The sequence below is a fragment of the Vulpes lagopus genome, chromosome 1 (assembly GCF_018345385.1).
Source record: "Vulpes lagopus strain Blue_001 chromosome 1, ASM1834538v1, whole genome shotgun sequence".
Taxonomy (NCBI): Eukaryota; Metazoa; Chordata; class Mammalia; order Carnivora; family Canidae; genus Vulpes; species Vulpes lagopus.
Window position 1 is genome coordinate 81,261,166 of NC_054824.1, and position 27,181 is coordinate 81,288,346.

At 43.8% G+C, this 27,181-nt stretch overlaps 1 protein-coding gene across 2 annotated transcripts; it reads right to left on the bottom strand.

Moving 5' to 3' along the window:
• Window positions 1–258: 258 nt before the first annotated feature.
• On the bottom strand, window positions 259–26,960 carry PLA1A (phospholipase A1 member A). 2 transcript variants are annotated; one of them, XM_041743702.1, is made up of 11 exons: window positions 26,772–26,960; window positions 19,175–19,376; window positions 17,016–17,193; window positions 16,413–16,521; window positions 15,379–15,480; window positions 12,951–13,040; window positions 10,312–10,479; window positions 8,868–8,957; window positions 4,975–5,083; window positions 1,466–1,630; window positions 259–669 (listed from the first exon to the last, which is right to left on the bottom strand). In XM_041743702.1, the coding sequence occupies exons 1-11, from the start codon at window positions 26,842–26,844 to the stop codon at window positions 585–587; spliced, it is 1,371 nt and encodes a 456-aa protein (XP_041599636.1). In that variant the 5' UTR covers window positions 26,845–26,960; the 3' UTR covers window positions 259–584. The 2 variants fall into 2 exon arrangements, with proteins under 2 accessions (XP_041599636.1, XP_041599646.1); XM_041743712.1 differs by lacking the exon at window positions 19,175–19,376.
• Window positions 26,961–27,181: the final 221 nt, after the last annotated feature.

A 27,181-nucleotide genomic window follows, 5' to 3' on the forward strand; every position in this document is an offset into this window, starting at 1 on the left:
ATCCACCTATATTCCCCAAAGATCTCTCTGATCCCCCAAATCTTCCAGCTACCCAGAGGAAGCAATGGTAAGGGATCTTCCATCTTCCAGCCTGCCCTCCTTCCCCTCTCTTGTTCCAAGAACTTCTTTCCCATTGCTATTTTAATACAGAGAATTCTGTATTGTTTTCTGTACAATTTTTGTAGGATTGTTTTCTCCAATCCTATAGACAATCATATTTTTGTACATAACAGAATTCCATTCCAATAAAACAATGAAGCCAGTCAGATATTTTATTTTTTTAAAAAAGCATTCTTCCTGTGAATGTTTCTACTGAATCCTAGATACAGATGTTCAAGGATATGGGGCAATTGCAGTTAAATATGAATAGAAAAGTTCAAAAGGTATTTTTGTAAGGCTGTTCAAATTGGTAATAGAGACAAAGCTCTGTTACATGAGCTAACTCTCCCCTCTAAAGCGGCTAATTATAGGGAAAACAACCAAGAGTTTTTGCCTTCTTTCTAATAGTAGTGGTCTAGAATAAGTTGAACATAGCTCCCACCCTCCTCTGAAATTCAGGGAGATGTATCCTGCCCAGGTTTATACTAAAGACACATTATTTTCAGGTCAAAAGAAACAGTCTCACTTGCTTGTAAGTTCACTGGTTCAGGTAAGCAGAACATCTTCTTGCTGCAAAAGAAGAGCAACAAGAAAGTAGAGCTCAGGGCAGGGTCCTGATTGGTCAGGAGAGAGGGCTAGCAGTCACGTGCTCTTGTGTTTCCATGATGTCAGGTGCAAGAAGTCTACAATCGTCTATTATAGGCGTCTACTACTCCTGTCCTCCTCTTGGCAGGGCTGGTAAGACTAGTGTAAAACCCTGCTAGAGGCACAGGAGGATCCACGCCTGTGAATGTAACCAGTGGAGGCTGTGCACTGAGAAGTCTTGTTCCAATAAAATCATACGTAGAAACTAAGTAAGACATACATAAAACAGATTTTATATTTCTGTATAAAATTATCCAGCTATAGATCGGAAAAAATGAAATATCTTATACTGAAGTGGGAATGGGAAATTGAAAGTGGTAATGGTTGTACAACAGTATGGATGTGCTTAGTGCTACTGAATTGTACACTTACAAATGATTACAGTGATTTTTTAAAGAGTTGAAAAGATTAAGTACGGAAGAATCCAGGGAGTACTGGGCTGTGGAAAGAGTGGTGAAGGTGTGTGCCGTTATCTCTCTGTTCCTCACCCACACCCCAGCCATTCCTCACCCTCTTTGGCTTTCTAACACCTCCAAACCAAGATGGCCCCGCTGGAAATTCAAGAAAACCCTGGGTCTTCATCATCTCTCCACTGAAGAACTTAACTGCTGTGATGAGACTGCACCTCAACAAATGTCACATCAAAGGTCAGGATTGGTCCTTATGGATGTGTCACGGTAGCGTAGAGTGGGGTGGGGTGGGGTGGGGTGGGTTGACTTACTTGTCATTGACCGGCAAAGGAGCAGTGCAGAACTTCCCAACAATGGTAGTCCGGTCTTTTCTCCAAACTCGGTGGGAAGAGTGAAACTTGAGTTTCACTTGGTTTATCTGGCACTGAGGGTTGGCATGAGCTATGACTCCTTTCCCCTGGAGTTCCTGTCTAGGTCTGCAAGGGAGAGGCAAATTAAATTACCCAAGAGCATTTGGCCTTTGCCTCCCCTTGGCTCCTATGGGGCTCTGCAAGTAGTGTTGGTTAGCTCTCACACACAAGAGAACTCTTTGAAGGTGTGGACCACAATCTTTTATATCACACTCCCCAGCCCCTCTGCGTGTATACTCACACCTTTAAACATGGCTCAGAAAATAGTTGTTGATTTTTTAAAGAAAACAAGTGGACATGGCAGCAAAATGGTAGCTCTTGGGTTTTCATATATGGAAAAATGTCCCTGTTCTTAGATTCCTAACTGGAGAAAATCTTCACTTTCAGATCTACCTACTGGAAGTAGAGCCCTCTTTCAGGCCCTTCAGTTCCACAAATTTTGTGTGGACTTTTGTATTTTATACTGAGTATGAATGTGTAAATGGGAAAAAACAAAACAAAAAAATGGATCTTGAAACCAGACAGAGCTCGTGTGGTACTATGCAGGTTTTGTGTCTTCCCAACTATGTGGCTTTGGAGTCACACAGCCCTAGGTCTAAACCCCAGCTCTCCAATGCATGAGCCATGAGCTTGACCCACAGGCTTGGTACACCTCTGAAGGCAGCCTAGGTGACCCAGAGTAAAAGAAGAATCCATGTCTCTCTTGGCCCAAGATGGAAGGAGGAGTATGAAGTCACCCATCCAGAGAGGTAACAAAGAGAAGATTCAGGTGTGGAGCAAGGAGGCCTGCCGGGAAGTCACCAAGGTGGGCAAAGTCCTGGGGAGCAGGGAAGACACTTGCCTCCTGGGCCCTGCCTGGGCCTCTTTGGCCTCCACCTCGGAAGAAGCAACGGGGACTGGAGGAGGAGGAGTGAGGGGGTGGAGCTTTCGCCTTCACACATGAGCGTTGGGGGTCATCGAAAGTAGAGGGGTTATGGCTCAGCCACATGGTTTCTCTTTCCTTTCTGGCCTTTGCGGAGTGATAAAATGTCTTCTTTGTGTACTCTTTAACCCAAGGTTAGTCATAGAGTTTGTTTTTTTCTTTTGAGGAAGATTCTGTATGTCTTCCAGAGCCGTTCCTGTTTTGTTTTTGTTTTTTTTTTTGTTTTTTTTTTTTTGTTTGTTTGTTTTTTTGTTTTTTTGTTTTTTTGTTTTTTTGTTTTTGTTTTTTAAGTTTAGAAGTATTTTAAAATATTTCAGAGGAAAAATAAGATTTTTCTTTTTCAGAAGCTGCATGGATAGAAGGGCTTGCAAACTAGCAGGATATGAAGGACGCTGTGAGTGAGTGACCTAAGGACTTGGTTTGGGTAAATTTTCTAATTAGAAGGAAATCCTGGGGTTTCACAAAATTATACAAAGAAGGGAAAGACCACACATAAACCCCCCTCCTTTTTTTCAATTTCTATTCTGCAGGGGGGGGGGAGAAAAAATAAAACAAGGAATTGAAGATAGCTGTGTCTTGAGTCTTTCAAAAGAGTAATGCAAATTGCTTTTGGGAGAAGGAAGAAACTGTGGACGTCCATTCCAGTCACTTGGGGAGTTTTTAAAAGTGTAGTGGTTGAGGCTGTGCCCAGAGTCTGCTGTAATTGGCCTGGGATGAGGCTTAGGGAGTCAGTGGTGTTTAGGACTCTGCAAGTGACCAGTTGTGTGGTTGTCTTGACCCCTGCTGGTATTGGCTCATCTTTCAAGGTGCAGGAGAGGCAATGAAAGCACCTTGTGGAAGTAACACGACCTTAAACTGATCTAATGAAAATCATTCAGCTGTAATCTGCAAGACTCTCATGGACCCCTGAAGATCCGTGTTGGGACCCTGACTGCCATACCTCTCTCTGTGGTCTGTGTGAGCTGGAGCCCTGACCAGTGCCAGGGTGTGGGAGTCCAGAAGTGTGCTCCTCTCGGTACCATTAATGTCTAACACTGCAGCCTGAGAAATGTTTCCAAATTCCACTCTGATCTGGTCACTCTCCTCCTTAAAAGTCCCACTGGCTCCCCAAACTGCTCTCAGGATAAAACCCCAAATCCCTAACTGTCCTTCCAACACCTGGCACAGTGTGGCTCTGAGCGGCCACCCCGTACTCCCCCCGCCACCCCCGCCTCCTCTCTGCATTCTCACTAACCCCTGGACTGGGTAACTCCGTCAAATCACTACTGAAACATCACCTTCTCACTCTTGGTCAGGCTCTGACCTACTTGTCCTCACGGCACCTGCCCCTGTGGAAAAGCATGCATTTCTATGGTTGTGCTTCATCCGCTCACCTGCGAACTACACTTATCAGCTTCCCCTGCCAGCAGACTCCAGTGAGAGCTAACCTGCAGGAGGCACACTTAGTGGCGAGACCACTTTGGGCTGTGATTCCAGAGGGGCTATATTTCTTTTTTTTTTTTTTCAGAGGGGCTATATTTCTTGCCTGCTTCCAGCTCCCGCCAAACAGCCACCTCGGTGGATCCTGCTGACACACTACCAACATCACCTGGCCTTGTTCCTCCGACCCCACAGGAGGATTGTCCCCTGTTGCTGATTTCTGCACTGTCCCCCCGCCTCCTTTTGGCTTTTCAGCTCTCTGGACATATTTGTAATTAGTTCCTTGGGTTAAATATCTTCTGTTAGACTCCCAGTTTGGGCTCTGGTTTCTGAACGGGACCCTGCTTGCTGAGACAGTGACTTCTTTGATTAGACCAGCTCCTGCTGGCTTGCAAGTAACTCACCAATTGCTTTGTAAGGAAACATGCACCTCTGCTGCTGTTCCTATCCTCTGCCAGGCTTGAGCCTTCCTATAGTTGAAGTTCTCTATCTTCCCACCTCAAGCCTGGTCCTGCCAGCTGCTAGGCCCAAATGTGACCCCAGAAGGGAAGGAAATGCTCAGCCTGCTTCTAGGGATTAGCACCACATGGCATCAAGCCCTGCTGACCTCACCTTGTACTCATTTGCTAACTAGCCCCTTTGCCTGTGATTCAGTTCTAATAACTCACCTAGTACTGGCCCCACTTTCCAGGAGTAGGTGCTTCCCAGGCTCTGGTCAGCCCTCCCTGGCCGGTGATGAGGTCTTCCTGCTTGCTGACATTCCTGATGCCCCCTTCCTGGATTCCTGACTCATGTTTCCTATCTAGGTTCTCATGTTCTCACCACCTGTTGAGACACTCCGTATCTTCGGCTCACCCACCTCATCTGCTTTTGTCTAAATAAACCACCCTTGGATCCAGTACTGATCATGAACCTGGGACAGTTGCCCAGCATGTGTCTGTGGGTGCATCTGCAGCAGGTCCTGCCCTCACCTCCACCTCCAGCCCAGCAGGCTTGGGCCACCCATTAGTGATCACACAGTGACTGTTGTGGGAGATGTGTGTGCGTGTGATGCGGGACACTTACGTACATGGTGATCTTAGCCTGGGAGGTAACGTTGCTGCTAAGGAAGGTGACTGAGATGAAGGTATCCTTGTTCCTTGGCTCCTGCAAGTAAAACTCCACCAGGCTGTGATGCACTGGGAAACCGAAGCAGAGCAGATGCCTGGGCCAGAGGTCAGCGGTGCAAACTGCCCACAAAGCCCCAGAGAGCAGCAGTGCAGGAATCTGAGATCTACCTCTTAGTAGCAGGTTACCTGCCGTCCCCCAAATCCTTAGCTTCCAACTGGGGATAATAAAAATAGGTCTGAATGAGAGTTAAATGAGTTAATACTGGAAATTCCGTAGACAATGCCTGTGGCTAGGAAGCATTCAATGCATGTTAGTTCTTATTATTACTTATAACACTAAAATGTCCCACTCTTCTCTGCTTGATGACATTGTGTTGGTGTAGTGATTCTGTAAGAAAAGCATGTCTCTTATACTAAATAATTAACTCATAAAATGTAATGATACTCCTCGACTCCCCACCATACACACAGTTTCAGGAAGCCCACTTGTGTGTAGGTAACTATTTTCCTCTCTGTGGCAGCCTGGGTGCCAAATGGCATCTCCACCCTCCCAGGCAGCATGGATCCTGGGGCTTTCAAAGCTCGTGTCATTGACACAGACTAGATGAGGAGCCTGGCTCATGATGATATCCCTGTGACCTGCTGTCTCTCTGGCAAGAGAAATTAAGAAGTACAGCTTCTCTAACATCCTATCCTTTCCTTATTAAGGGGGTGGCCCATCTGGTGGCATCTTGCTGTATCTTTGGTCTTGAGGCATTTTCACACACTTCTCTGGTGATTGGGACACAGCTGGAGAGGCAGTCCTTTGCCTCTTACCCTACTTGTACTTTTTCATTTGTCATATTTAACAGGCAGATGTAGGAGGGACATCGAATGGACTTAGGTAGACTGAGCATTAAGTCAGAAGAGTGCTGTGATCCATCTGGGCTCATGGGGTTGGTAACAAGACTCACTGATGGGTGCTAAGATACCAAGAACCCACAGGAAGGAAAGAAAGCATGGTATGGTTCCCCTCCACAGAGGAAGACATCCAATGCCATGCCCCTCCTGTCTGTCTTTCAGTTGTTTGCTAGGGGGTGCAGATTGTTCTGGTGTTCTGGTGTCTTTCAGTTGTTTGCTAGGGGGTGCAGATTGTTCTGGTGTTCTGGTGTCTTTCAGTTGTTTGCTAGGGGGTGCAGATTGTTCTCCCTAGGCTGACTTTGATATATTGTACCACTTCTTCCTTTGCTGGCAGGTCTCACCTCATCAAGTAAGTTTCCTAGGGTTCTGCTTCTCCCCTTTCATTATCTGGAAGCCCCAGGAGAGTCAGGTCTACTAATGTTGGGTGGGCATGAACTGGGAGTGGAATCCAATTGCTGCAGGAGTAAGACATGGGAAGCAGCACACAGAGCCCTGGACAGTTAGTCAGGAGACCTGGATCCACGGCCCAGCCTTGCTTCCTCACTGTGTCCCTCTCCCTAAGTTACTGAACCTCTCTGTGTCCTGGTCCCTTCATATATAAACGGTAACCCTTGACATGACCTCATAGAACATGGCAAGGATTAGTGAAGTAATGGGGAGAACACACTTCATGTGAAACACTAGGGAAAGTAATATTGTCAGAAAAATTATTATTTGGAGAAAATTGATCCTTTGCTCTGCTAGTACATGCCTGGCAGGAGTCAAGGGTGACCACTATCCTGCTGAACACTGCTGTAGCTCAGGCAGGCCAAGAGAGCTGGGCAATGGGAGCCCAGTGCCATGGTGGCCTGAGAGTGGGTAAGAGCAGGTTGCTACAGGCTGCTGGCACCACCCGAACTCCAGGTAGAGGAGGATCCCAGCTCCAATGGTCAGAACAAAAGGCTCAGCACTGCAAGGCTCAGAGCATGTAGGCAAACAGGTATTATGCTCCTTGGTTCTTTCTGTGCCTCTCTGAGGTTTGTGAACAGACAGGGCCATACTTCTGGGGCACCAAGAGGGAGTCTCACAACAAATATGAAACAGTCACAAAAATTGTGGCTATGTGAACCTGCCTTAGCAGGGACCTGAAAATGCCTCTCACTTCAAGTGTGCCCCAGTCTCCCTACCATGTGTGTTCCTGGCTGTGCAGACAGAGAGGAGCCAGTTCAGGTTGCTGTTAAGCTGTCCAGAGCTGGAAGTAAAACTGGATATCTGGTCCTGGCATCACTGCCTCTGTCACTGGACAAAGCATCCTCCTTCCAGCTGACCTCAGGAGGGGGCAGTGAGGACAGAGGAGTAGCCTAGAAATATGGCTGTAAAGAACAGATTCTCTTTCAGAAGCAGAGGCAGAGAAGCCAGTGTGGAAGCAGGTGGTGGCATGAAAGGGTGTAGATTTTGGAGTCACAAGACCTGGAGTTGAATTATACTTTTCCCACCCCACTGTGTAGCCTTGGGCAAAAGGCTGAGTGTCTCAGAGCCTCCCCTTCCTCATACTTAATCCAAGAATTGGGCTGTCAAATGAGTAGATATATGTGAGAAGCCCACAGTTGACTCTTGAAACCCACTTGTTCGTAGGAGGTAGCCAGGAATTCTCTCTAGCATCATAAACACCCGCATCTAGTCTCCTCCAATTCTCTGATTGACAAAAGGAAAGGAATTATTTCTTATCAAGTTCCAGTCCCTGTGCTAGCAACTTCCTGTATACTATTTTATTTTATCCTCACATTGATTCTTTGAAGTAGGTACTGTTATTGTTCCCATTTTCTACATAAGGATGTAGAGGTTCAGAAAACTTAAGTAAGATTCTCCTGATCACATATCTGGTAAGCGCAGAAGCTGAGATTCAACTCCAAGTTTGTGTGACTACAATCTGAGCTTTGGGCTCCATATCACATAGCACTAGGAGTTTGGTACAAGGAAGGAATGGCCACAAAGATCCCTCCACCAGGATACGAGGTGGCTCAGTGGTTGAACATCTATCTGCCTTTGGCTCAGGGCATGGTCCCGGAGTCCCAGGGTCGAGTCATACATTGGGCTCCCCTCAGGGAGCCTGCTTTTCCCTCTGCATATGTCTCTGCCTCTCTCTCTGTGTCCCTCATGAATAAAAAAAAATCTTTTTTAAAAAACAAAAGATCTCTCCACCAACCAGACACAAGCAGATCAGAAAATCAGTTGGAATTAGTGTGGCCATACAATTTATCATCTTAACCAGCATACTTGCCCTATACACTCAATAAACAATAAACTAGACAAGATCCCAGGATAACAAATGTCAAAAAGGAAGTATAGTCGATCTACTTAAGATGCAAATAGCACTGGAAAAGATGATGCTCCAACCTGTGATATATTTCATGGGTTCTAAGACACACTCTCCTCTCACATTTCACATCTTTTACTGGCATCTTCGCTTCAGTGAAATGCAGTGGTTAGAAACAACAGTGAAGAACTGGAATATGTATGTGTAGGGGAAGGAGGGCAGAGGGCAAGTTTCAATATTCCTCAGAGATCCTGACCTAAGAGGGCTGCGAGTGGGTGGGGGGAGAGACCCATAAGATGGGCACCAAGGAAGGGGTAAAAAAGTATGCAAGAAGTGGGGAACCAGAAGGTCCTCCCAAATATCAGACTACAGAGTCCCATGCTGGAGAGGAGAGAGGAACTAGGATAAATATATGGAGAGTAAGATGTCCTTAAGTCTTCATCTGCAGTAGAGCGATGGGTTGGACTAGCTCTGAAAGTTCAGGATCTAAGACTAGCTGCTGCCCACCCTCCCACCCCTTCTATAGCATCTTTGCCCCAATCTTTCACCTCCCACCTTGGCTACCATGCTGTGCTAGACACAGGCCAAATCAAAACCCTGGACTCTGCAGGACAGCATACTAGCAGAGCTGAGCTACACATGTTTCCCCCAACTCACCACAATATGGAGCCCTGGAAGTGGTCAGGAGGTAGACTTTCACTTCCCTGGGAAGTGGCTCTATCTTGATACCACTTTGTTCCATCAGCCCTGGAAGTAGAGAGGCAAGACAAAGACAGCAGAGTCCTGAGAAGGCCATTTCAATGTCCCTTGGCACCCACCCATGTATTGATTAATTCATGTACCTGATCATTCTATAAACAACTACGCTGTATGCTCATTACGTGCCATGCCCAGTCCAGCCAAGGATAAACATACAAGTAAACAGGACACACATTCTTCAGATCATTGGGCCCATTCCATAAATTCTGAGGTATTTATCAGAAATTTGAAGTTATGTCTCCAATTTGCAAAATAATCTATAAGACAGTTGTTTTAATGGCTTTTTATATCCTTTGCAGACAAAGCACAGGGAAGCATTTGACCTGAAGAATAGTGGTTGACAAGTTAGGGAAAGGCATTCCAAGCAGAGAATATGGTTTGGACAAAGGCACACAGGGTGAGGAACATGAAATATTCTTGGAAGTACAAGTAGTTGGCATCCTGGTGTTCAGTGCCAGGCAAAGTGTAGTGAGAGGTGACGCTGGCGGATAGTGTGAGGTGGCTGTTTATAGCAGCAGGACCATCACATTGGGGGAAACTGTGGCATATGCCCCCTGAGTAGGAAGTAATGTTGATTTGCTTTATTGTGGGAAACTACATCTACTTTAACATTTTGTCAAGCTGATATCCATTTAATTCATATAAGGAATGACAGGTTGCTGCAGTTCTGAGTGGCAACCAGGGATGGGGAGTGAGAATGAGAGAGAGGAAGGAACCATTTATATTTCCCAGAGTTCTTCCTGAAATCCATCTTGGAGAACCCTAGGATGTTCTTAGCAATGACCAGCACAGGGTGAGTTGAGGCCAGATCCCTTAGCCTTTCCCAAGCCCTTCTCCCAGGCTGGCCTGGATCCTCCAGAAATGTGCCCAAGCCAACCAGCAAGGAGGCAGCCCTCCAGTTGGTGCATGGCTGCCATAGCCTCACACCTCTAAAGAGGGTCAGGTACACCATTCTTGGGGATTCCTCACAAAGCCTTGGTTTATAGTCTATCAGGACTTGGAGAATGGCTGGCCTAGCTAGAAAGACCTATGGCAAGCATCTGGTCTTGGAGTGTGGGCAGCGGCTCTGGGCTATTCCAATGTTTCCAACAGGTCCTGAGTCTGGGCTTGCAGATGAGGGGCTGTGTGTGAAGAGTGTGTGCAGAGCAAGCAGTATAGAGGGTGAGGGGAGGGACACAGAAGGCCATATGCCATCTTCCAGATGGAAATAGGCTGAACATCCGATCAGTGAATTTCCTTATCCAGTTGGATAGACTTCTTGACCATAGGAAATCAGGACTCACAGAGGTGACAACTAGCAAGACTTGAACTTGCCCCAAATTGCCAAAGGGGTGGCATTTACCAATTCTTGGACAGGAAAGCAGAAAAGGGTTAAAACAATCCAGACATTGTCCAGCAAGAAAGGCCTTGTAGGTGGCACAGGGAAAGGCCATCAGTGGACAGGAATTCTCCAGGGCACTGATGTAGAGGTACACAGCCCTCATGTGATCACAGATCAGGTAACTGTAGCCTGAACAGGGGAAAAATATAACCATGGTTTTAGTTTAAGACAAATGAAAACCCCTCCATGCTACTCATTGTAATTCTATTGAATTTTATATTCCAGCAGGCTATAAATTTTAAATTCCAGCAGGATGTGTCCTGAACCACGTTTTAAAATGTTAATGGAAATAGTTACTACATTCTCCCTCTTCTTTTTAATTTTCCTGAGATACCTAAGCTTAATCTATCAAAAAAATTACTTAAATTGAGATCCATCTTTCATAATCATGCAAACGCTCTTTTGGAAAATGGTAGCTTACAGGGATTTGGTGATCCTGACCAACTTCTCACAACAAATATCTGCCTGCACATTTTAGCTTCTTCATAGTCACCTACACAATCAAGCTTTTTACAACCTCATGATACTCAGCTTAGCAATGAGATGATCAAGGGAGTCAGCCGCAGTTCATGGTAAATCTGAAAGTCAATGTGCTTCCGAGTTTACCTGGCCAAATGACTGATACACTGAATTTGCCAAATGTCCCAATTTAATAAAAAACCTTGTCTTCTTGTTATTGTTTACTATATAAAAATTTGAAGTAACTCACACTAGATGAATTGCTGGGCTAAGAGGTCTATGGTGAGCTACCGCTTTAGGGTTCTGGGGTCTTCACATTCTCCCTTCATCTTGGGACAACCACCCCCTATTCTGGGACCAGCAACCAAATCTGAGCCTGTGTTAACTTACCTTCCCCCATGGTTGGGACACTCTTTATGGGCAAGCTCCTTCCAGCTGCAACAGGGAGCTGGGGAACACAAACTAAACCCTTCTTACAATTGTGTTATGAGGAAAAATGAAAAGGGCCAACTAAAATGCCACAGAAATATATACAAAGGTCATAAAACCAAACTATCCCATCTGATAAAAAATGCTAGGAAATCTATAAATTATAAAAATAAACATGTTTTTGAAAATCACTAAGTTGGGTAAATCAGATTAGGGGTTATTCAATAACATTGTTAAAAGAATCCTTAAAACGTTAAAAAATTTGGTAAAGCAGGAAAAGACTAAAAACGTAGTAAACAAATCAGGATAAAATTCTCATAAGAAATGCTGATAGGACAGCCCCGGTGGCTCAGCGGTTTAGCGCTGCCTTCAGCTCAGGGTGTGATCCTGGAGACTAGAGATTGAGTCCCACGTCGGGCTCCCTGCATGGAGCCTACTTCTCCCTCCACCTGTGTCTCTGCCTCTCTCTCTCTCTCTCTCTCTCTCTCTCTCTGTCTCTCATGAATAAATAAATAAAATCTAAGGAAAAAAAAGAAATGCTGATAGGTTGCCTATATTCATAAGAAGACTATAAAAAGACTAAACAACCCTTGATCCTTAACTTTTGACAAATTTAATGTTATTTAAGATAATGCTAAGAAGAATGTATTCAAAAAGAGCATTCCACGGGCACCTGGGTGGCTCAGTGGTTGAGCGTCTGACTTGGGCTCAGGGCATGATCCTGGGATCTAGAGATTGAGTCCCGCATCAGGCTCCCCACAGGGAGCCTGCTTCTCCCTCTACCTATGTCTCTGCCTCTCTCTCTGTGTCTCTCATGAATAAATAAATAAGATCTTAAAAAACAAAAGAGCATTCCAGAAGAATATAATTGACCCTTGAACAACAGGGGTGTTGGGGCACTCCACCTCCCATGCAGTTGAGAATTCTTGTATAACTTTTCATTCTCCCGAAACTTAATTATTAATAGCCTACTGTTGATCTGAAGCCTTACTGATAACATAAACAATTGATTAACACATATCTTGCATGTTATATATATTATACACCATATTCTTACAGTAAAGTAAGCTGGATAAAAGAAAATGTTAAAAAACATAAGGAAGAGAAAATACATTTATAGTACTATATTGTGTTTATAAAAAAAAATCCATGTACAAGTGGACCTGTGCAGTTCAAACTCATGTTGGTCAAGGATCAATAGTGTATTTAGAAAAGAAGAAATGTATATTCATTGAATGTACTCAAGACGATTACCTTGAAAACAATTTTGGAGAACTGTCAAATTTAATAAGTTTGGGGAAATGGTCATCAGTGAATTGATCCTTCAGCTAGCCAGCTTTGGGTGTGTCATTCTACTCCTGTCACAACTAGGCTCTGCAGGAGATGTAGCTAGTGTGGACCATACCACAAAGTGGGGCCCAGGAAGAACAGAATATTGGCTGGAGTGATGATATACACTGTAGGACCTAAGGAGTGGGGAGACCAGCAAAAGTATCGTGCAAGCTTTCAATTTTGGGCACTCTTCCCCCAGAATTCCCCTGGTTCCTATGGACATCCATTCAATAAGTGCTGCGAGACGTTCTTACGGGGCATAGCAAAGGACACTAGAAGGAAGACCTCCTGTGGCCCACACTGGCTGACTCAACATGAAAACTGTTGGTGAATTCCAGCCTCTGGGGCAGCCAAATACCAACACTTTCTGGCTTTCTGACCTGCATGAATGAAGGTGGGACAGCCAGGTTGGTCTTGGCCTCCATTGACAAAGTAGTCCACATGTCCAACAGGAATCCGGATACCCAAATCTGAAAGAAGGCAAAACCCCATTATTTCTGATTGCAGGGGCATGTTTTCTAGGCCCCAACGCAGGGTCCCCTGGTAGCAAAGCCTGAACTCTAACTTTGAGAGCTGCCCCCCACACTCTGTGCCCACCTCACCCTTAAGCGCTGTGACACTGCAGAACACGCCCTCAGTTTTCTACAGGCGTTTATCTACACTGAAAGGAAGCCAAGAAGAATAATGCCATGAGAAGATATTCATATTTGTCTAACAAAATCAGAAAAAATATTCCTTAATATAAGTTCTTATAGATCACTAAATGTCATAAGCTGGGTAAACTTCCTTGTCAAGCAAGTGTTTATTTTGAGCGATAGTTTGTTTATATATATATATATATTTGGAGCCACGTTTCCACAGTGTCCCTCATATTTTTATGCTGTCTTGACTGAGCAAAAATATGACCTGGTTAGTTTGAGAGACTATCACCCTCATCTCATCATGTGACCATATTGGACCCCTCAGACTGGGTCAGAGGCAGCTACCAAAGACCCCAACTTTCCCCTTCGTAACATCTTTCCCCTTCCCACATCCATCGCTACTGCAAGTGATTGTCGTATGTTATTTGTTTAATGGCATCTATCCAAGAGTTAGGCAAAGACCTAGAAGTCATCCTTGCTTCATTCCTTTCCCTCACTCCCTACACTTAGCCCATCACCTGTCTGGTCAGCTCTATCTCCAAAATATACTTTGAATCTTTCTACTTCTCTCCATCTCTCCTGCGCCCACCTCTGTGCAAACCACCACCACCTCTCGCCTACACCACTACTGCAAACACCCTCTAATGAGCCTCCAACCTCCCTTAGTGTCCCCTGGAGCTGACTCTCTGCACAGCAGCCACAGTAATCTTTACAGGAACTCCTAATGCCTCTCTGTTCTTGCTGTCAGCTCCTCACCTTGGCCAGCCTGGCCCCGTTCCAGCCTCACTCCCTGTCCTGTAGCCACATGGTTGGCTTTCCTGTCCCCATCGGCATCTTGTTCTCTCCACCTCGAATGTTCTCCTAGTGCTTCCCAGGGCTGGCTCATTCTGACCCGCATAATATCACCTCAGATATCACCTCCTTGAGCAGACTTTGCTCAATAACCTTACCTGAAGAGGTCCCCACCCCCACCCTCTGCCCCACATCCTCCATCATCACGCTCACAGGGTGTAATTATGTCTGCTTCCTTGTCCGTAAGCTCTGCAATTTACAGCAGGGACATTACCTGTCTTTTTCTCTGCTGTAGCCCCAATACCAGCACCATGCCTGTCACATGTGTGTGCCTAATATTTATTGAAGGGAGTAATGAATGAATGCCTGCTCAATGAAGCCTATATTTCCACGTGGGCAGGGACCTTCTTCAATGCCGTGTGCATTGCAGTATTCTCCGGGCTGACTGCATAGCTCAGTAAAAATTAGACAAATGGAATACTTTTATCCCCTCTGGTCACACTAGGAGGAAGCTCCAATTCTGAAGGGGACTGCGAGGCCTAGCTCTGGTAAATGGGGACCTAATAAGTCCCCTATTCAGCAAATTTAGAAACAGAAGAGGTTAACCTTGATATTTAACATGGTTAACCCAACAGCTAGGTGGAGGCCTGTGGGCTTTGCTTTCCTGTCTGTGAGATGATGAAAGTCGGAAAGAGGGTTGAATAATGTGACTGCTTGGGTTTCTTCCAGAATTATAAATCTGAGTGTTGGGTGCTAAAAGAAGGCTTCTGATCAAAAAGAATGAGACATAGACACCTGTCACTTGAACTGCACACTCTTCTGGTGGGGGATAGGCATTATTTCTTCTTGTACCCACCAGGCTGGGCACAAGGCCTGGCTGACTCCTGAGCATTTCATAAAGAGTAGAAATGAGGAGGAATGCCCATCCTCTTTCCCAACTGGTCAGAATAGCTTAATTTGGCCATAATAGATTTAGGGTTGGGGGTCTTTCCGATGCCTGTCATTGTTGGAGAGGAGGTTTCTCATTCTTCACTGCACTGAAGGGCTGGGATCCTCCCTGGGGAGAAGGGAAATCATGACAGGCCTGAGGATCTGCCCTAGAAGTGGAATGTCCCAGTCCCATGGGGCCGGCCACATTCACCCTGAAAAAGCAGTGTGACTTTCCCATATACCAGCCCTGCAGCAATGCCCTCCCCCCACAGCCTCATCACAAGGTTTAGTAGTAATCAGAGATCAAGATGACACTGATGAGCTCCTCATTGCAACAGAAGCTCAGGAGGGAGGGAAGCTGCCCAGGGTGACACGGATAGATGTCAGCCTCCTCGTCCCTGCTGTGCTCAGTCCTCCCACCCCAGGAAGGTCAGCCTCCCCTCACTGTCAGTGTCTGTGTGGATGGCCTCCACGAAGAGGGCGTCTCCAGGGTCCAGGCGTTCCTCCAGGCTGGCTCTGGTGTACTCCGGTCCAGCAGGGTCCAGGCCTGCTGGGACAGATTGATGTCAGGGGCCCTGTTCCTCTCAGCTACAGGAACCCTCATGGATCCACCACATATCTCTTAGGGCAGCCCTTCCTGGTCAGCTCTTAGAGTCCCCCAGCAAGGACCCAAGGACAAGAGGAAACTGTATTCAGGACCCAAGGGCAAGAAGACCACCGTACCCAGGAAACCCCACACTGTTCTCTCCGATTCTCAATGACCCAGCTTCCCTGGCTCTGGAATAAGCTTGATAACATCAACCATTTGGTAAGGGCTAATGTAAGTAATTTTAATCCACATGTACTCATCACAGCTGCTATAATTTTTTGAGCAGTTACTATGTGTCAGGTCTTGTGCTAGTCTTCATAACAACACAGGGAGACCCTGAGACAAGGATTTCAAGCACAGTAGCTTATTTGGGAGTTGATCACAGGAAGTATAGTGAGGGAGTAGAAAAATGAGTCAGAGTATAAAAAAAATTAACTGATGGATTATCACTTTGAGTGACTTGTTCTCATCCCACTGGGACCCTTCTGAGAGGCTCTGTAGTACATGACTCAGAATTGTCCCACTGAAGGGCCAGAAGGTAAGGGTATTTACCACAGAACTCTAGTCCTTTATTGGTTGAGGGTAGCTTCTGAAGCATAAAGTCCCTAGTGCTTTTGTAAGTATTTAGCATAATTGTCTAAAGGTGATTTCCATAGTTGGCCAAGGAGAAATGAGCTATTACAACTCATTTTACAGAGGTAATAACTGAGGCATTAGAGTAATATTAGGTAATATTAGGTAATAACTGACATTAGAGATCACAGGGCCTCAGATTTTAGCAGAAGTAGATAATCATAAGAACAAAGATCCCCTCTGCTTGCCTCAGCAGAGGCATTTCCTGGGCATTCTTTCTCTATCTCCAAACTTGGGAGAATGAGCAAGAATGTTACCTGTGATCCGGCCTAACTGGCCTTTGTAGAAATGTCCCACCATGCCCCCAACGTGGGCGCCAAGGCTAACACCAATGATGTGGATCGAAGACTCTGGCACACCCAGCACCTAGAATGGGGCATTTACAGTGAATTGCATTTGGGCCACAGCAGACTTCTGGACCCACAGGATCACACTTTTCCCTGAAGCTTCAGAGTTAAAGGGCTCTGGGCATGACATATGACCCACATATGCTTTGGGGTAAAAAGTCAGAATTCATTCCATTCATCACTTGCCCTCTTCATAGACACCCCACCTTGAGGACTGCCTTACTTTCTCTTTGGTGCCCAAAGTGTGTGAGCAATGACCATCTCTCCTTCTTGAGAGACTCCCTATCTGACATGAGTGGCACATTTTACAGAGGAGAAGCAGGAGGCTCAGAGAGGGTCAACAGCTTGCCCAAAGTCAACACTGTAAGTGGTAAAGTTGAGCTTGGAAGGGAAGACCCACAAGCTACTGGTGGCTCTGCTACCGCCCTGAAGCTCCCCTTCATGTGTTGACTCTTTCTTTGGGTCCCCTTTCTCCTCCCAGTCAAAACTCACACCAAGCACTTTAACACCTACCAGGAGTTTACTGAGGAAACGGGAGATCTCAAGTCCCAGCTTAACCACATTTTCCACGGCTGAGAAGTAGACACCCGTAGAGCCATAAACCCAGTCCACAGCAATCACATTAGCATTTGCTGCCTGGAGAAGGGTGCCAATGAATGTATCAATCCAGGAAGGCTTTGTACCTAAGGCCCTAGACAGGGCCAAGAAAGGATAGGAAAATTATCTCCCAGGCCAATGTCCATTGTCATGGAAATTACAATGCCACTCTCTATTAACAGAACAAACCCAGGGAGAAAAAAGGTGGAAACAAATAAAAGGAGTATATGGGCAATAAATCATATACCACTTTGAGCATAGGAAGAGTGCAATCCCAAAGTCACCAGGGCTTCTGCCTATGTATATGGAACCTTTGTGTAAATTGTTAAAGGGTACCTTTTGTTCCAGGTAGATGCAGCCTCATGCCAGGGCTCAGATCTTAGGGTGGATTTCAACCCCAAACAACCCTCAGTCAGGCATGTTTGTGCAATGTCTACTACACAAAACCGTTTGTACTGACATTGCTTGTGTTAATCATAGGGGAAAAAAAGGTAACTTTGTACCTTAGAGTTATGCTTTGCAATCTTAATTCTCATTCTATAATATAAGCACTCTCCTTGAGGGATGTTTTTATTTACTTGTCCATTCGGTCATCCTTTCATTAATTCAATGAGCCAGGCAGTATGCTATGTGCTTTATGAGAAATAAAGAAAAACGAGATACATTTTCTATTCTTCTGGAACTTACAGTGTAATAGGGCTTTTCTAGGAAAAGGAGAGTGATAGAAAAAATTTCATAAAACTTTCCTAAGAGATTAAAATTGGGAGAAGTTTTCTCAGTGGCTTACAGTAAGGGAACAGTAAGAGCATGCTCCTGTGGGCAGAGGAGCACAAACAGGTGTGTGCCATAAAATGTAGATTCAGGGGATCTAAGAGCAGACACAGTAACAGCCTGCTGAGCTCTCCAGCTCTTTTAGCTATCTCTGGGTTGGGGATACACACCCAGCCTTGGATAGTGGTTGAATATAAGATTTGCTAGAGGAGATACTTTAGCACAAGAGCGAAGAAGAATGCCTAAGGAGAGATGTGGCTGGGTCCCTGGAGTCCAGGGATTTGAGAAGCAGAGAGAACCCAGAGACCATGAAATGGTGATCCTCTGTGCAGTGCCTTTGTGTCCATCTCTTCATCGGACACCCCCATCTCTAGTTGCTCTATACTGCTACTATTTCACTGCATTCTCCCTCTTTCCTCCCACCAACCTTCTTCTGTTTCTGGCCTTGTTGATGGGCTCTAGAAAGAAGCTGTTGGGGGATCCCTGGGTGGCGCAGCGGTTTAGCGCCTGCCTTTGGCCCAGGGCGCGATCCTGGAGATCCGGGATCGAATCCCACGTCGGGCTCCCTGCATGGAGCCTGCTTCTCCCTCTGCCTGTGTCTCTGCCTCTCTCTCTCTCTGTGTGACTATCATAAATAAATAAAAATTAAAAAAAAAAAAAAAAGAAAGAAGCTGTTGGAAGGAAGGATGGTGGTTGAATTGAGACTCAGTATTATAACAAAGTTTGGACTGTAGGGCATCAAAGAAATTGAAGAAGAGAAGCACCTAGCATCTGAGAAAGGTTAACCTCAGGAGATGATGGAAGTAGCACCAATGAGTAGAAGTTTCTTAAATCATGAAACCAGGGAAGAAATGAAGAAGAGGAAATAAACTCCTGGATAAAAACACCATGCTGTTACCCCAATTGCACAAAGCCTCTGACCTCATTGGCTGAGATGAATCATCTAACCCATGCTTCAGGGAGAAAAGGATCACTGAGACCATCTCTACAACTTCCCTTTTATTCAGATGTGGAAACCAAGGCTCTATGTGCCAGGGCAATTTGCCCAGGGTTATACATATTTAGTGTTTGAGTGCGTTTGGACAAGACTGAGCAGAGGAGTAATGCACATGACCAACAAGAATAAACAATGCAGTGTATGCTCATGTTGATCTGAAATACCTTCAAAGGCAACAAGAGGTGAGAGATGAAACATGGGACTGTCATTAAATTCATTTCTCCTCTTGCTCCCCACTAACTTCCTATGGCATGTGGTCACTCTCTAGTTTTTAGCTGAGATGTTTCTATTGGCTGATTACTCGCACCTGAATCCATGGATGATTAGTTTGGTTCCCAGAGTGGCATTAAACCCAGATTTTTGGATGTCACTACTTTCCTGCACTAGCTGCCCACAGCTGGGTTCCAAAGGGGTGAAGAGGAGAAACTGGACTTTGAGATTGGTGCCTTGGAGAAGATTAGCATTCTGGAAGTCAGTGCACTTTGTCTGTGGGGTAGGAGGTGCATCTCCTGGAGGAAAAAAACAAAAAGAAAAACAAGAAAGATCACCAAGGTGAGTTCATCTGTTCTTAGAAGGAAGAAAAGTGTTCTTGAGAGGAAGAAAGAACTAGGGGCTTACAAGCATTTATTATAAATCAGCTAGTGCAATATTCAGACTAATTTAATAAAGACATAACTTCTGTAACCAAAGCCTGTGAACAGTTTTCATGTCTAAAGATACAATGCCAGAAAAGGATATGACTGTTACTCAACTAGAGCAGATTAAAGGCCATGGTGAAGTGGATACTGTTATGAGACAAACTGAGTTGCCCCCATAACTCCATATGTTGAAGTCCTAACCACTTAGGACCTCAGAATGTGACTACATTTCAAGATAGAGTCTTTATGGAGGTTATTATGTTAAAATGAAGCCAACAGGATGGGTCCTAATCCAGTATAACTGGTGTCCTTGTAAGAGGAAATTTGGATACAGACATAGAGGAAAGACATGAAGACACACGGAGTAGATAGCCAACAGCAAGCCAAAATTAAGTCAAAGGTCACACTTCTATGCAAAACATGCCTCTGAGGCATTTCCCTCAGAATGAAATCTGAAGTCCTAACAATGGATTAAAGCACTGAATGATCTAAGCCATAGGCTCTGGGAGCACTTTGCTGTCCAACTATTGCTTTTTCCATTCTGGCCACGTGTCCTCCCAGCTCTTTTCCCTCTACACAGTCTTAGACCACCTGAAGGTGTTTGCACTGGCCATCCCTTCTGCCTGGAATGTCTTTCCACAGACAGACACCTGGCTAACGCTCTCTTCTCCTTCAAGTCTTTGCTTGTCAAATGTAACTACCTTGTTTAAATTGCCATCTGCCTGTGCCCCACACCCAAGTTCTCTCAATCTTCCTCATCCTGATCTATTTCCTTTTATAGCAATCATCCCCTTCTAATCTCCCATGGAATTCACTAGTTAATTATTTAAGTGTATTATTTGATTTCCTTACAGTAGGATATACTTTCAAAGAAGGCAGAAATTTTTATCCATTTTGCTCACTGTGCTGCCTAGAATAGTGTCTGTCACACACAATAAACATGAAAAGCAAGTTCTTTGAAAAGAATAATAAACTAGATGTACTTTTGATAAGACAGAGTAAGAAAAAAAAGAAGGAAGTCACAAGTAAACAATATAGTTTAAAAATCTACTGTAGATTTTTAAAACCATAAAAGAGCATATTTATACCCACCCAAAAGTTCAAAATACAAATATTTTCCTAGAAAATGGGCAATTTCCTAGAAAAATTTACCTTACTGAAATTTAAGAAAGAAAAAATGGAAAGTCAAATGTTAAAACTGTAGCATTAGGGAATTGAAACCAGAGTTTTCAATCTATTTATCAAAAAACTCTAGCAGGCTGGACAGTTTTACAGAAAAATTCTACCAATCGTTCAATTCTTATTACTGTTCTAAATTCATTCTATGATAATAGCCAGGATATCAAAACTGGTCAAGGACAGGAGAAAGGAAAGGCCAATTTCACTATTTAACACAGACATAAAAACCCTGAATAAATTATCAGCAAATTTAAGCCCATCAAAGATAACAAGAATGAAACACACATCATGGCCAAGCAGGGTTTAATCCAATGAATGAAAAGATGGCTTAACATTAGAAGATGTATTAATGTAATTCACATACAAAAAATTAAAGAAAAAAAGCCCATATGCTCCTCTTAATGATGTAGAAGGAAAAGGCACAGAATTTAATACCCAACACTTCTTAAGAAAAAGTATCTACCAAGAATCTATTGCAATGACCATACTTGGGATGAAATGTTAGAAGCATTCCATTTAGAACTGGGAACAAATGAGAATATCTGTTATCAGTGCTTCTATGAAATATTGTACTGGAAGGTCTAGTCCTAGCCAGGGAAACAAGACAATAAAATGGGATGAAAGTTACAAAGTTTGAAAACGAGGAGAGAAAATTGCCAAGATTTGCATATGATAGAATAAAACTTTTGATCACTTGGGAGTATGGAAGGTGGCACAGTGAATCATGCTCAGATATCCCCTCTCCCCAACCACCACTCCAACTAAAGACTAATCGCAGTTGAAAATCAAAAGAGAGAGAGAAAGACATAGTCAATCTTAAATATAAAGATTATGTCACCATTCCAGTATGGTGCTGGGTTCCTAGTTTGGCAGAAGGCAATGGTTGTGAGAATTCAGCTCTGTGAGGTAAGCAGGATCCTGGAGTGCTCCATGTTAGGTGTGGAAGGTCAGCACCAGGCCCCTGTGAGGTAGGGAGGGGCTCTGCAACTCAGTAAAGGAAGCTAAAAACAAAAGCAATGTAACCAAAAAACATTGCTATTGACTTTTTGACTGGGGCTTATAGCTTTATTTAGGGAGGCAGGATGAAAAGAGGAGGCCTCACTAATAAGATCTGAGCTGAACTGGAGGAGACAGTCTAAAGATGAGGGGTGAGGAGAGGGTGCCTGGGTGGCTCAGTCAATTAGGTGTCTGACTTCGGCTCAGGTCATGATATTCAGGGGTCCTGGGATCAAGCCCCTAGTTGGGCTCTGGGCTCAGCAGGGAGTCCACCCAGCCCCCTTACCCGTACTCTTGCTTTGTCTCTCTCTCTCTCTCTCTCAAATGAATAAATAAAATCTAAAGAAAGAAAGAAAGAAAGAAAGAAAGAAAGAAAGAAAGAAAGAAAGAAGAGAAGGGAAGGGGGTGATGGGAGAAAGTAGGGAGAGGCCAGACACAAGCTTCTCATTAAACATTGAAATGAAACTCATCAAAAACAAAACAAAACAAAACAAAAACAAACAAAAAGAAACTCATCTATTATGTTAGAAGTCAAGATACTAGTTATCTTTGGGTTGGTAGTGATTAAGAGAGAGGAGATATGTGCAAAGGGTTTTAAGAACCTAGTAATGTTTTATTTCTTGATCCAGATGATAGTTACACAGGGGAATTCACTCTGAAAATCCATTAATCTGTATATTAATAATCTGTGCACTTGTCTGTATATATGCTGTATTTCAGTAATGAGTTCACTTTTTTAAATACTGCAAACAAAATGTTTAAATATAGAGACATCTGGGTGGCTTGCCTTTGGCTCAGGTCGTGATCCTAGGGCCCTGGGATCGAGTCCTGCATTGGGTTCCCCATGGGGGGGGCCTGCTTCTCCCTCTTGTATCTCTGCCTCTCTCTCTGTCTCTGTCTCTCATGAATGAATAAATAAAATCTTAAAAAAGTGTCTAAATATATACAGAAATTGAATGTTTACCAAGATAGTCAATAAAGCCAATAAGTGAACCATGAATTCATTCCAGGTAAAATAATATTTTAAAAGCCTTTGACAAAGACTTTAAAATAAGCATGCTGAGAATCTTCAAGGTTAAAAATAAATATGGAACATAGGAAATTATGAAATAAAAACATGCATAAATGATAAATTAAGGTATTTAGGAAAAAACTAGTTCGAAAATTGGAAATGAAAAAGATGACCATTAAAATAAAAAAGGATCTGGAAAACTGTGTGGAGGTTCCTCAAAGAGTTAAAAATAGACCTGCCCTACGACCCAGCAATTGCACTGCTGGGGATTTACCCCAAAGATTCAGATGCAATGAAACACCGGGACACCTGCACCCCGATGTTTCTAGCAGCAATGGCCACAATAGCCAAACTGTGGAAGGAGCCTCGGTGTCCATCGACAGATGAATGGATAAAGAAGATGTGGTTTATGTATACAATGGAATATTCCTCAGCCATTAGAAACAACAAATACCCACCATTTGCTTCAACATGGATGGAACTGGAGGGTATTATGCTGAGTGCAGTAAGTCAATCGGAGAAGGACAAATGTATGTTCTCATTCATTTGGGGAATATAAATAATAGTGAAAGGGAATATAAGGGAAGGGAGAAGAAATGTGTGGGAAATATCAGAAAGGGAGACAGAACATAAAGACTCCTAACTCTGGGAAACGAACTAGGGGTGGTGGAAGGGGAGGAGGGCGGGGGGTGGGGGTGAATGGGTGATGGGCACTGAGGGGGGCACTTGACGGGATGAGCACTGGGTATTATTCTGTATGTTGGTAAACTGAACACCAATAAAAAATAAATTTATTATAAAAAAAAAAGGAAAAGGTCCATCTAGTCCACCTTGAAAAAAAAATAAAATAAAATAAAAAAATAAAAATAAAAAAGGAATCAGGGACACCTGGGTGGCTCAGCAATTTGGCGCCTGCCTTCCAGCAGGCCAGGGCATGGTCCTGGAGACCCCGGATTGAGTCCCACGTTGGTCTTCCTGCATGGAGCCTGCTTCTCCCTCTGCCTGTGTCTCTGCCTCTCTCTATATATCTCTCATTAATAAATAAATAAAATCTTTAAAAAATTTTTTTAAAAAAAGGAATTAATACTATAATGTTCAGTACAGAAGTTAAAACCTTTTAAAATGAAAGTATAGTTAAAATGTATAGACAATAGATGGAGAGGTTCCAATTTTTATCCAGTAGCTGTTCTCTAAAGGAAGAGAATAGGAAAAGAAGCAATATTTTGAAAAGATAATGGTTAAGAAGTTTCCATAATCAAAAAAACATATGAGTTCTCCAATCAAAAATTACACTCGGGGTAATGAGTGAGATAAAAAACAAATAGGAGTGCCTGAGTGGCTTAGTTGATTAAGCACCCAACTCTTGATTTCTGTTCAGATCATGAGCTCAGCGCCATGGGATTGAGCACCGCATCAGGCTCTATGCTTAGCCTGGTGTCTGCTTCAGAATTCTCTCTTTCCCTTTGCCCCCCTTCTTTATCAAATAAATTTTTAAAAGTATAAATAAATAAATCTATGTATCTATCTATGTATCTATGTGTCTATCTATGTAGCTATCAGTAGATTGTAACAACAGAACATCACAGATAAAAAAATATATTTTTAAAAATTCCCAAATGTATTGCACCATTTACAAGAAATGGATAATTTTCTAGAAAAATGTGATTTAGTGAAACTGAATCAAGAAGGAATAATAAGCCCAAATAAAACTAGTAGCATCCAAACATTAAACTGGTAATCAAGAGTCTTCTCTGGCCCTAAAGTACACTAGAGCTAGGTGGTTTTATTTGAGAACCCCACTGCTTTAAAATATAAGTAATCTTTATCTTATATAAACTGTTTATAGAATAAAAACTTATTTCTTTTTTTTTTAATTTTTTTATTTATTTATGATAGTCACAGAGAGAGAGAGAGAGGCAGAGACACAGGCGGAGGGAGAAGCAGGCTCCATGCACTGGGAGCCTGATGTGGGATTCGATCCTGGGTCTTCAGGATCGCGCCCTGGGCCAAAGGCAGGCGCCAAACCGCTGCGCCACCCAGGGATCCCTAAAAACTTATTTCATGAGGTAATAATAATCCTAGTATCAACAGGACAAGGGTAACTCAAGAAAAGAAACTGATGGTCAATTTTTTATGGACATATATGCAAAATAATATACATCTAAATACATACAAAATTTTTTAAAATTGTGGCAAAATAAAACTCAGCATTGTATTTAAAAACACACCATGATTAAAGAATTTGTCCCTGGTGATCTTAGTCTGATTAGGCTAGCACATGGGGCTTTAGAAGAAAATACGAAAAAGTGTCTTTAGAGTAAGATTGCTTAAACAAGACACCAGAAGCACAAATCATATTAAGAAGTAAGAATTAAGGGAATCCCTGGGTGGTGCAGGGGTTTGGCGCCTGCCTTTGGCTCAGGGCGCGATCCTGGAGACCTGGGATCGAATCCCACATCGGGCTCCCAGTGCATGGAGCCTGCTTCTCCCTCTGCCTGTCTCTCTCTCTCTCTCTCTCTCTCTCTCTCTGTGACTCTCGTAAAAAAAAAAAAAAAAAAAAAAAAAAAAAGTAAGAATTAAGACAACAATGTAATACTGTTTTTTCTATCAAGGCGACAATATGAAAAATGTCTGATACTACAAAGCATTGGCTGAGAGGTGGGGAAACAGCCATGCTCGCATACTTACTAGTAAACGGTCATACCTTCTTTGCAGGGCAATATTTCCCACGTCTATCAAAAACATAGAAGATAGAAATCCTTTCAGATCTAGTATATTGTGTATGAACAGCCATTTCAAATAATAAGATAGCTGTGTATGTTCTTTTTTAAATTATTATTCATTTATTTATGATAGACATAGAGAGAGAGAGAGAGAGAGAGAGAGAGAGAGAGAGAGGCAGAGACACAGGCAGAGGGAGAAGCAGGCTCTATGCCGGGAGCCTGATCCAGGACTTGATCCAGGGACTCCGGATCATGCCCTGGGCCAAAGGCAGGCGCCAAACCACTGAGCCACCCAGGGGCCCCCTGTCTGTTCATATGGAAGAATTTCACACACAGATATAAGGAGACCGTTTTATACACACACACAAATAAGCACTTAAGGGAAAGCACCCATGCAGCTAAGCAGCACCTTTTAAAAGCCACCCTTCAATGCTGGAGGTGAATGCTGTCCTACCCGTTGAACATCTGGGCAGTGAAGGGTGTGGAGTAGAGGCAGGAGGTGTTGCAAGAGAGGGAGAATGCTGGCCAACTTTCTGGGAGGTGTGAGGAGCATAGATGAACAAAAAGGCATGAGCAGCTCCAGGCAGAAGGATTGACACATTCTAAAGCTGGGCAGGGACAATTAAATGTCTTGTGACACAACTGAATGGGGGCCTGTTATGGGGAACTTGGGGAGTGAGGGGGTCCACAGGGGAGGAACGGTGCTGGGAGGAGAGGGATCTTCACCAGCAGGAGAACCTCCAGGCCACAGGAGTGTTTAGATTTGCTACATTAAACCAGCAGGCGTTGTGGGTGGTCTTTTTACCTGGGGAAAGGTAAGATGCAAGTAGCACCTGCCGGAATGTTTTCTAAAGACCATCCTGTCATCTGTGGTTAGCAGGGACGAGTTATCGTAGTCCTCCCAGGGAAGACAACAAACCTGAATTTGATTTGGATCTGCAGATTAGCAAGGACATCCACTCTTCTCAGTGACAAAAATCTTCTTTAGTCAGGAAATTTTAAATTGTAAAATTAAATGTATCTTGGCACAGTGGATATTTTTAGGGTGGATGTCAATCATATTTTGGAATCGATCAAGGTTTATTTTCTGATGGTCATCCTAGCTAGTGCCGGGCAAAGAGGATTATAATGCAGCTTTTGGAGAAAAGAGGACAAGAACAAGGCACTTGGGAAGGTGTCCTGGTCGTCATCAGTCCCTTTATGATTGTAGGGTTTTTTTCCTCCCTCTTCTAAATTCATCTCAAGAGAGGGCTTTTAGGGGACCTTCCAAAGGTTAGCACTGCATAAATAGATGGCTTAAGCAACAGAACCACTGATTGAAAGAAATGCCACGCAAGGCCCGAGCCCCCGAATTACCTGCACTTCCAATGCTGAGCCACAGAAGGAGCCCCCATGAGCAGAAGTGTCTCTCCCTGAGGCCTGGGGGCATCGCTGAGCTGGAAGTCCCAGAGCTGGGGTGAAGCTGACTCCTACTAACCGGCCTCTTGAAGTTTTGGACACCACATACCAGCTTGGGTCTCAGTAATCATTAACTGGCCTCTTGACCTGTAGAAAAAAAAATAAACTCTCCCTATTTGTTTAACCTTCACCGTTTTTTGGTTTCTTCTTCTCTATGTAAATAAGTACACTTTTGTTTTCTCTTTTTAAAGCAAGGGACATTGAAACACATTGTCCTTCCTCTCTGAGCCAAACATCATCAGGAAATGATTTCCTGTACCTCTCCCACTTCCTATTGTAAAATGTTAGTAAAAATCAAGGCAGAAGTC

Bases quoted from the DNA above. Each gene is read 5' to 3' on its own strand.
- PLA1A (XM_041743702.1), bottom strand. From the start codon at position 26,844: ATGCCCCCAGGCCTCAGGGAGAGACACTTCTGCTCATGGGGGCTCCTT. The intron at 17,194-19,174 runs GTGCGAGTAATC...GGCCCTGTCTAG, and splicing joins CTAATCATCCATGGATTCAG to GGCCTTAGGTACAAAGCCTT. The intron at 8,958-10,311 runs GTAAATGCCACC...CTCTACTTCCAG, and splicing joins GCTTTCCTGTCCAAGAATTG to GGCTGATGGAACAAAGTGGT.